This window comes from Zingiber officinale, chromosome 5A (genome assembly GCF_018446385.1).
Source record: "Zingiber officinale cultivar Zhangliang chromosome 5A, Zo_v1.1, whole genome shotgun sequence".
Lineage (NCBI taxonomy): Eukaryota > Viridiplantae > Streptophyta > Magnoliopsida > Zingiberales > Zingiberaceae > Zingiber > Zingiber officinale.
The window spans coordinates 115,041,803-115,053,206 of record NC_055994.1 but is presented as its reverse complement, the minus strand read 5'-3'; the positions used below and the strand labels follow the sequence as shown (position 1 = coordinate 115,053,206).

The following is an 11,404-nucleotide window of genomic DNA, read 5'->3' as shown; positions in this document are numbered from 1 at the left end:
CTAATAAAGCGTAACTCCTGAAAAAAAAGTCTTTCAACTAATTGATACAGTCTACCATACCTAATCATTTTCCCAGTGCCTAGCACTTGGATGATACAATGAGAAGGAAAAAAAAATTATAAGTTAAATCTTTTGTAAGAGCACTAACAAATAAAAGAGAATATGTAAACAAGAAATAAGTTAGTAGGAGTGTAATTTATAGAAGCTCTTATAACAATATGAGATAAAGGTTCATGAGCTATACAAATTTTTCTTGAGCTTGAACAAGAAGAATATATCAAAATTTTATATGAGCACTAATCATATTACAAGATGCACTAAAATCTAAAATCCATGAGTCATCAGAAATACCATGAATATTTTGGATAATATAACTAGTATTAGATGGTGAACATGTTATTCTTGAATGTACAATATGAGAAGTAGCTATGGTGGAAGAAGACTCAAGTCTTGCCATAATGAGCCTAAGAATTTGTTGTTCCTCATTGGATAGTTCACTAAAAGGATTGGTTTCTCTTTGCAATCTGGTATCAAGAGTTTTAAACATGTGAGCTTGAGACTCTAAACCATCAAATCTTGTTCCATAGCGACCACATGTTGGAAGGCCAAGAGGTTTCCAAATGTATCCTTGGTATGCCTTAATTTCCTACAATAACCACACTTATTAATTCGTTCTCCTCCACTTATAAACTCACTTTAGTGTTGTATTAGATATTAAAGTTATGGTAACATAGCTATATGCTTACCAATATTCTTATATGATGGAATACACCATTAAGTAAATTTCATGTGCACGTTTTCTTTCAAATTAATTATGAAACTTTATTGCATTAACCATATAAGATGTTTGAATATCCTAATAGTAGTGAAGTTTCTTATCACAAGCTACAACGGTCAAAAAAATACTAGTCAATTGTCATCTCACCTTATTAGGTTTCAAAAAAATACTAGTCAATTGTCATCTCACCTTATTAGGTTTCGTAAACCTTTTTCCTCTATTCATATATCCGGACATCCTTACTTGATTGGGAGAAGTATGAGCAGTTACATCCCAAATCTTTTAAGTTGTATCTATAAGAAGGTAACCTCGTGTAAGCTATGGCTGCATTGTGTTGATCAATCATGACATGATGAGAAATTTTCTAATTCTCATTTACGGGTCCAAATCAATAATATTTTTCTTTTCTCATCATTAACATAGCCTTACAATCTTCTAGCTTGAATGAATAACATGATCACAATTGTACACCATAGTTTATTCCATCTAGTTTAATTAGAACAATTTTAAAAGAATTATCATAAACAGCTATAATTTTATCACTTTACTAACCCCAATCAAACCTCTCAGTTGCATTCAAGACACAATATGAGGGAGAGAACACTAAGGTTAACAATTCTTTAATGATTGCAACAAAAGAGACGATTAGGGTTTGAAATGATGACTAAGATTTAAAGAGGTGGCTAAAATTTAGATTATTGTGTGTGCAAGCGGATATGGTAATAGGTTGAATCTGCTTTTGAGACAAAGTCCAAAAAACATGACATTCAAAAATATAGATGAACAAGTCCGGGCAAACTAACATTAAATATATAGTACAAAATATTAAATAGCAAAAATATTTGAAGCTGAAAAAAGGTGAAAACCAATCTGACCCATCCAAGAAAATGGGGGGAAAACTCAAAAAATGGTAAACGAAATAAAAAAACACAAATGGACCCAAATCATAATATTTTGCATGCGTTTGGATTTTGGATCGGGGCTCAAACTTTTATAATCTAATCATGTTAGGTCAGATCAGGCTTCTCTTAAAACCCACTCAATCATAAAACTCAAACAGATTCATACTTTCTTGTAAAACTCATAAAAAACTTATTTGTTGCAAATTATTGCAACAAACCGTAACCAGGAAATCATATTCTTCTTGTATGCTAAAAGCTGTGAACTATGAAACCATAACCAGGTCTCCTTTCTATATGGCAAAAAATGAGTTGCTGGTATCTCAAAAACTAACTTTTTCATACATAGTAGGCCTGCATAGGATGTAGATCTAAGATACTGACTACCTGACCCATAAAATTGTTAGAAAATTGACAAAAGGGCAAGATGTTCTTACAATTGTTCTATTTTAGAAGCTCTCGGAAAACACTTGGGAAAGCCACACCTTTCATCTCTCAAAGAAACGGAGTTCCACCATGGCCTCTTGGCGTCTGGGTGAATACCAAGCAGTGGCCTTTGCTGAACCAAGAACCTTCAAAGCCCAGTCAATTGCAAATACTGATTCCTCTACTTGAGCAACTTTGTTTCTTTCATTTGGAGTAAACAGAATTCTGGAATCTACTCGAAAACTGAAAGGCCCAATTATCTATGAAGTAAAAACTGAAATTAGAACTTTACAAAATAGTTGAAGGTTAGCCAGCCAACTGTTCTATGCTCTCAAAAATCATCAATCTGTACCGTTACTTGATAAAGGGGCACAAAAGTCAAGATGTTAGGAGAGGTAAGATATTGGCACAATGTTGTTGTAACAGAAAGAAACAGCACGTTTGTCTGACAAAGAATTTGCATTGTGCTCTGACACAATTGCCATACAAATTTTCTGCAAAAGGTGCTCATTGCACAAGTTTCTTAAATTCCATGACCTACTGTTTCCCTTTGAATCATAACAAACAACTACATAGTAGTCCCAAGCAACCAAACAAAAGATCGAAGCAAGCAGAAATATGTGAGAAAAAACCTGTTATAGATGCACATTTCAAAGACCACAATAGAATACGTAATTGTTTCCTTTGCTATACATGGGAGTTATATAGATGTAATTGATTAAGGATACTACCCAAAGTGGCCATGGGGTATTTAGTATTCATGCCATATTTCCTACATCCATTTAATAAGGGATGTGAAGGATTCAAGTCGATACTAATTATGATTTTCCCAGGATGGACAAAAGGCCAAACCTCAGACCCAATGGATGCTTAAACTCTCTGAAACTAAATCAAATCCAGATAGATCAAGCTGGGTTTTTATTTTTGGACCTAATCTATATGTTTTATAATTTCCATTTTTATGTTCTACCAAAAACTGATGGGATTTATATGAGAGCAATTCACGATTTCACGGTTATTATCATCAAGCTTTGTTTGTTCCAAATATTTGAGTTAACTACATCAAATCTTATTCCTCTTGAGCCCTATGCAAAATAATATCACTAATAATATTGAAAATACATAAATCAACTTTGATTATATTAAGTAATGTTTACTTTATTCTCCCACAACTCTTTGCACCTTCTACACTAATAGATTCACTTTTCTAACGATAGAAACTTTAGCTCACCTTTGAACATGTTTATCTCATGTCAAGCTATTTTCTCATTTTATTATTCATTGGAGTAACATTGCTCTCAAATTTTAATATGTGCAATGATAAAGTTGTTGCCATGAGACTTAGAGGCCACGTGTTTGAGTCTCGGAAACACTCTCTTGCAAAGCAGGGTAAGGCAAGCTGCATACAATAGACCCACATTGGTGGTGCATCGTGCACCGGGCTGCCCTTTTAATAACTCCACACATTTTTCTTATCATTCTCATCTCTATTACATTACATTTTGAATCCATTGTTTCCTAAAACCACAACACTCTAATTAAGTGCAATTATGTAGCATAAGATTTTCATCTTAGAAATAATTGCAATTTAATATAGCACCAATAGATAATAAAATGAGAACAAATAGGTAGTATAGACATTCAACAACCAAGAATTTTAATCATTTAAAATTGAATGTGTGAAGGATAAAGGGAGGCAAAGAAAACTTTCCTTAACATAATTAAAGAAAAAATGAATATTGATGGCAATACATCCTTGTATAATAAATGGTCGCATAATATTCGAGTAGTTGACCACAATGTGGTGGTTGGTTTGTTATTGTGATAAAACTTGTGTTGGATATCTTCAAATAAATAAAATTGTCAATCCTTTTATGTATATTTTCCCCGAGGGGAGATCCACCCTTCTAAGTTTGTAGTACTGTATCTACTTGCAAGTTCAGTTGTACCAAGAGGATGAATCATGAAGATTCTCTTCCAGCCTATATTAACCAAGGCATCAACGATAGTACAATGTAAAGGCTAATCCAAAAATATCTTAGTGCCTATAAGTAACCTTTTCAAAAAAACTAAAACATACATTATAAATATGATTAATACAAAACTGTGCCAACATCGTAACATGTTCTTGTAATTGTGGGATTGTAACTACCATGCATAGTCCTTAGGTGTCTTTATGCAGCTCCATGAAAATTGTATTACCTGTTGTTGTAGAGACAGTGTGAGCTCAGGACAAACAGCACCAAGTTGTTCTAGATTCAGTTCTTGAGAGTTATATAAATTCTGGGCCAAACCTGCAACACCACTTAAAAATGATGAACCTGAGGGAAAATGCATCTGGGCATTTAACCTTGTTAGATCAAGAAAAGGCCTCTGAAAATTGCCATATTGAGCTGAAGTAGACAGAGATGCAAAGAAGTCAACAAAGGCTGCCAAATTATTTCTTTGGGCACAAATCCTGAAGGCATTGGATGCCTGCAAGTGCAACCGTTCTTCATCACTGAACCGTGCTGAGCAATCTCCCAAAGATACACTGGCTACAGTCCCTAAAGAAGACACAATCCAAGAATTCATAAATAGCAGTCTTGTTTGAATTTTAGTGAAAGCCAAACCAGGTAACAAGTAGAATGAACAACTAGTAGCAAATCAAATAGGACAACCTTATAAATTTAAAAAAAAAAAAAATTATAATGAACTGAGATTTCTATGCTACACAATTCCAAGCAACTAGCAGAAATTAGCCTGTCAGTTTAAGCAAGTTATTTGAAAAATTAAGACAAAAAATAGTATCTTACTAGACATAAAACACAAGAAAAAAATACAGCAAACTAGTAATCTCCAAAATTTATGCAACGTTAACAGCAAAGAAAAATTCAAAACCTTAAGAACAGTCAAGACCATATATGTAAGCATCTAATAAAATGCTATTTAGCTGTCTATCTTGCTTATTTCTGCCGAACAATAAACTAAAATTAGTTGTTATACAGAGCAGATAAGAGTGGAATTGAAGTTTAAACTCATACAAGCATATAAGATTCAGAGAGGAATATGCATTTAATCCAATTCAGTGTGGATCAAAATATGCTGATATTTGTTGCATGATTGACTGTTCTACATATTTCATACTAAGAAAAAAATATTTACCAACATATGCCCCATAGAAAATATAACTAGAGGCAGCAGATGGCAACCTTATCTCAAAAAAAATGTGGAACCGCCACATCAGCGGCCCCCCTAGAGCCGGTCCCACGGATATGGAGGGAGGTAAATGCAGGTACACAGGTGGAAAGTGCATGGCGGAGACGTTAACCCCAGGCAGTGACACCTGGGGATCGACCCCTGGACCTTTCAGCCACAGAACCATGCACTCCCCATCTGTGCTACGCCCTGGGGACAGATGGCAACCTTATCTCAAGACTGAGTTTAATGTGGATATGAACCACAGGAATTTAGCTGGTTTTTCATACTCAAAACACCAATGTATAATGTACTTATCTAAATTGAGAAAGGAAAATTAATATACCAAATCAAAAAGTAGGAGCTAAGGACACAATATACCAGATATTGACATCCAATACTAAATTTTTTTTGGCATTCAACTGTTCCCAATCATCCAATTGATGTTGGCCATTGTTTCACCAACTCTTAACTATAAAAAGTGCAATAAGTGTTTTGATAAAGCATACTTGCAAAATGCATTACGTACTACACACAATATCTTTGTATTAGACTCTTCACCAAAAAGAAATATGAGAATCAACTGGTAATAGTGATCTTGCAATATATAACATCTCCAAGAACCAATTCAATAACTGCAGAAAATTGCTAATCATTGTCATTACTGCTGCAGAATAAGAGAAGAATACAACATTATTGTTTGTTTTATGATGATTCTTGTAAATAGCAAAATAATTAAGCTTCAACATGTCACAGCTAAAAAACTAAAGAGCTATTTTACATGACAAAGTTTCAACAGAAACAATGTTTTAGCTAGAAATAAAATTCCTTAGTATAAAAGGCATACACCTTTTTTTTTGGATAAGGTAAATGTATTATATCCAAGAAAAATGTACAACCAGGATTTAGCTTAAGCCCAATCAAGCTCATATGACAACACCATCCATCCCACGCTGCTAAGGCACCCTAACCTCTACATACATACCCGACTACTCATCAAAATGAAGTAAGCGGAGTTGGACATGTGTGATGTCTTCATGAGTAGTAGGCTAGTAGCGCCTCCATATCTAATCCAAAGTAGGTGGCCCAGTCTGTGATCCGTCAGCTAAGGCTCATTAGCTTCCAAGGCCAATCAGCCCAGCTTGCAAAGCTGGGCCATCAACAGGCCCTCTAAGGGGAGAGCAGCCCGCTCTTTGGCAGCCTGGCTCCTCTGGGCTTTATCCACAGCCTGGCCCAATCAAATCCAGAAGCTATTGGGTTTTGGATCCCAGCTGCAGCCTAAGATCCAAGTAGGTCAGCCCGACCAGCATCCTTCAAGCCCGCTGAATCTGCCTCCATGTGCAGCTCCTTTTGGAGTTTGAAGTTCGAATTTGAAATTCAAAATTTCCCTCCATTGGTATATGCATCCCCAGCCTTCCTCATAGTCCGTGTGTGCACATCGAAGCTCCGGCAATCCATCAGAGTTCCAGCCATCCAGCAAACGAACCAAAACAGCCCCAATGATCACTACCCAGGGCCTAGCATTGGCCGACAGCAGCTCCAATTAGCCTTCCCTCCCGCCATGGAACACATAGCACAGCCTTCTACGGTTCTCATCGCCTCACCACCAATCAGAGGAGCTCCAGCAGAGAGAGATCAGCAGAAGGAGTGCTCACAGCCACTGCCATTGCAGCTCCATCTGCAGCAGGGAGCAGTGGGCGGACAGAATTGACAGCAAGTGTCGGCTGAGAATTTTGCACTTGTACCTTCTCTGATCCTTCCAACCACCCCAAACTCTGACAGACTGCCTTGCCGGAGTTCTTTGACAGGCCATTGTGGTCGGATCAGAGGTAGCAAGGGAAGCAAGGTGCCCCCAAGCATCGAACTACCGGCCATGGCAGTGTGCTGGCCAGCTCTGTACATTACCCTCGCCGGCCAGAGATGTCGGCTGCTGCAGTCTCCTACCACAGCATCCCATAGTCCAGCAAGTTCTTATGTTGTGGATCCAAGCTACAGCCCGAAACCCGGAAAAGTCCTTGAGCTCCATTCCGGTATGGTCAGTCCAATCCGTAAACTTCAAGCCTATTGGTTTTGGCTCCAAGATGACAGCCACTTTGAAATTCAAATTTTGAATTTGAATTTGAAATTCCCTCCGCTTGGCATGCTTCCCCAGCCGACCTTGTTGTCTGTGCACATACCCAACACATGACAGCCTTTTTCCTCAGCTCCGGCTAGCCACCAGAGCTCTGGCTACCAACCAGCAAGCAGAATAACCAGTCAAAGCAGCAGAAGCAGCTCATTTCTGCCTCCTCTCTGGCCAATGAACTTCCAGCATAGCTAACTGGAGTTCTTTTTACCTTATCGCTAGTTAGTGGGTCCCCGACATGAGCAGAGGTAGCCGGAGAAGTTCTCATCGTCACCAATGTGCAGCTCCACTAGCAGCAACAAGAGCCAGCAGTAACCAGTGAGGAGCAACGACCTGGGTCAATGTCACCGCCTCCGTCTACCACCCAGCATGAAACTCCGGCTATCTTCTTGCCAAAGTTCACCACCAAGACGTTGTAGCCAGAACCGAGGCCATTGGAGGTGAAATGAAGGCTCCCCCATGCTGTTCCACAAGCCGCCGGCCATGGCATTAGCCGGCATGTTCTGCCCATCTCCTCCGCCGGTTGGAGATAGCAGTTGCTACAAGCCCGCATCGCAGCACCTCTTGGCTGAGGTTCAGCCACACCAAAGCTACACACCTTGGCTCCTCCTTGCACTATTCCAGCAAACTCAATCACCCTACTCACAGCAGATCAGAGGTGGAATTCCTTGCCTTGACAGAGCAGCCTGGAACTCCGATGATGAAGTTGAACAGGTTCATCAGGGACTGCCCCTTTCTTCCATGTCGAGGTTGTGCTCCCACAACCTCTCCAACACCGCATCGTCGTCGGTGATGAAGTTTTCAACAAGCCTCCACCGGTGGGGGGAGAAGCCACCTTTCCTAGCTGACACCAACTACCTGCAGTGAAAGCTCACCAGTGAAAGGAGCTCAACAGCCCCTCCTATTCCCGTCACCTTCTCTAGAGGGCAGGGAGAGCGTCTCTCTCTAAATGGGTGGTAGAGGAGGTGACTAATGTAAGTATTGTTGGTTGATTTTGATGTGATCAACCAAGTTAAGTTAGGCTCTGCATGTTTGATGCCTTGTGTCTAAGTATGCAGGGACTTAAGAACATAGGAAGACGAGCGAGAGACGCAGCTAGCGAGAAAGAGGGTACGAGAAACAAGTCGACGAACTCGGTACATCCGAGAGACGAGGTGTCCGCACACCGGCAGACAAGACGGACGCGCACGACACTTCCGAGGGACGGGCTTCCCTAGTACCTGCAGAGGTTCTGTATCATTCCAGACAAGATGATACCCATCACCGTGTCTATACCCATAGATCAGAGGAAGCAATCCTGGTTACAAACAACCAAGTTGACCGAGCTTTTATCCAAGAAGAAAGTTTCCAGCAATTACAAAGAAGTAGGATGAGATTCCTACATATGGGATAATTCAAGTCCGAATCCAAATTCTCCATAGACAGGAAGAAGGAACTTTACTCCTTGTAGTATTTCGAGACAACCGCTGGCAAGGGGATCAATTAATCTTTGCCACTATGGAGATTGACCTCACACGAGGAACACAATTGGTATATGTGATACCTGATACAATGCTAACTATTTCTGATTTCTACAGAAACAAACAGGTATCATTCTTGGCCAGGGGATATGAGAACTGGCAAAATGGCGAAACAAATATTCTTGTTACCAGGGGACTAGTTGGCCGATTATCCAACACTCCTAATGTTGGATTTGCATACGAAGTACAGAATGTTGTTGACTACTTGGCAAGCTACGGAGTAAGAGCACTTCCCGGGAGGAGCTATAATACAAGGGATGTCTTAGGCCAAAACTGGATGATCAGACAATCAACAGTAAACATAGCTATGCAACCAACGGAGGTAAATACACGAAACCTTCTAGATGGAAGAATTTCTCTCAGTTTTAATAATTATCAGGTAGCCTCAATAACAAATCCTCCAATATATAACGCACGAGATGAAGAGATATCCTCTGATGAAGAAGAAATTACAAATCACATAATTACAGTGTTTACTGAAACAGAAAGAGAAAAGGAGGAATTATTAGTAAGAAGGATATCAGCAACAGCGGCACTACCAATAAGAAGAAGTCATGGAGCGACAGGGTACGACATTGCCATAGACAAAGCATGTATTATCGTCTCTCGGGAAAGAAAGTTATTAACCACAGGGATATGCATCCAAGTTCCTCAAGGACTTTATGCGCGCCTGGCCCCCCGATCTAGCATAGCATTAAGAGGAATAATTATTATGGGAGGCGTTATTGACACCGACTATAGAGGTGAAATCAAAATCTTAGCATACAACACAACTAGTGAAGACATTTATTTTGAAGAACAAGAATATATAGCTCAACTCATTCTTGAATACATTGCCACCCCATCCATACGGGAAGTCGAAATATTACAACCAACTGACAGGGGATCACAAGGCTTTGGTTCCACAACCATATAGGTATGTTCCAAATACAAAGCTAATCCTCAATGTTCTGGTTGTTACTATTGTTGCAGTGATGACGAATGCGCGCAAGAATATGATTTTTATGTTGCTAAAGAACATATGAAATCTAAAGGCAAGACAATACGAATGGAGTCTTCAAAAGAAAGACTGAATGTCCTCAGCCGAAAGGCTAAAGATTATCGAGTTGCTCAGCACAAATTCTATGAACAAGAAGCTTATTTAAATCTTGTCGAAGGACCACAAACACTGGCCTCATCCATATCTCAAACAGCAAGAATGTTGCAAGATTCAAGAGAATACCGACGGCAGTTACAAAGGCAACTTGATGAATCACCACAGTCATCAACAAATTTTTTATGTACGTTTACCAACTCCGATGATGACTATTTGGATTATTTGCAATATCTAGCGTTGCATGACACAGCTACCGAGGAGTTTACAAATCCCTTTGCGGAAGTTGGTTGGGGGGGGGGGTGGTGGGGGTAACTGATTCTCAGTTGCTGCTGTCACAGAAGAATCAAAATGGATAACTGATTATCCCCAGTTAAAGGCTCTTACTGAACATATTTATTCAAAAGAAGCAAACTCTCAATACAGACCCCAGCTGATGAAACTATGAACCCGGTAGGTTTCCCTCCAAAGCCGCCAGGACCTAAACCAGAGCCCATGAGTTATGTTCCTGAGCCATCTGCCAGACCCAGGAGGTTCGCCAAACAAGATACATCCGAATGGTGGAACCTACCTTTTGCTCATCAGCAAACGGGTGTCATCTTAACATTGCCAACCCAGCTTAACAAAGTTGATGATGTCCTCCTAAGATGGGAAGGTATAACAAAAAATATTGTGGCATTACAAAACTTCTCTGATGTGCAGGATAAAGTAGATTTTATTGAAAACCTACTTGGAGAAACTGAAAGACTAACCTGGATTCAGTGGCGAATGGCCTATCCTACTGAATACCAGAAGCTTGTCAACTCCGCTGATGGGAGGAATGGAACACAGAATATAATCTCCCAAATCAGAAGAATATTCTTACTTGAAGACCCTTTTAAGGGATCAACATATATCCAAGACAGAGCGTATCAAGACCTAGAGAGAATTTCCTGTACCTAGGTAAAAGATATAATCTCATTCATGAATGATTATATGAACCTGGCATCTAAAACAGGAAGGTTATTTACTGGGACTGAACTATCCGAGAAGTTCTGGTTAAAGCTCCCTGGAGACCTGGGAAAAAGAGTAAAAACAGCCTTCGAAGAAAAATACCAAGGTAACACTATAGGGGTACACCCCAGAATAATATTCACCTATAGGTACCTTGAGGAAGAATGTAAAAAGGCAGCTTCAGTAGATCCCTCAAGGATCTATCATTTTGCAGCCAGATACTTATCCCTGGGTATTATCAAAAGGCAAGCAAAAGGTATGGAGCCAGGAAGTCGATTACATACAAAGGAAAGCCTCATGAATCCCATGCCCGAATAGAAAAGAAACATTTAATTCGCAATAAGAAATGCAAATGTTTCTTATGTGGCGAGGAGGGGCATTTTGCAAGGGATT

At 39.5% G+C, this 11,404-nt stretch overlaps 1 protein-coding gene across 1 annotated transcript in view; it reads right to left on the bottom strand.

Annotated features, from left to right (window-relative positions):
• Nucleotides 1-1,939: 1,939 nt before the first annotated feature.
• The window catches only part of LOC121981431 (protein TRIGALACTOSYLDIACYLGLYCEROL 4, chloroplastic-like), a 30,290-nt gene continuing 20,825 nt past the window's right edge, over nt 1,940-11,404 (bottom strand). Inside the window, exons 4-5 of the mRNA XM_042533945.1 lie at nt 4,306-4,649; nt 1,940-2,363 (exon numbers count right to left, since the gene is read on the bottom strand). Of these exons, the coding sequence (XP_042389879.1) occupies nt 2,166-2,363; nt 4,306-4,649 (542 nt within the window). The 3' untranslated portion in view covers nt 1,940-2,165. The remainder of the gene's footprint in view (nt 2,364-4,305; nt 4,650-11,404) is intronic.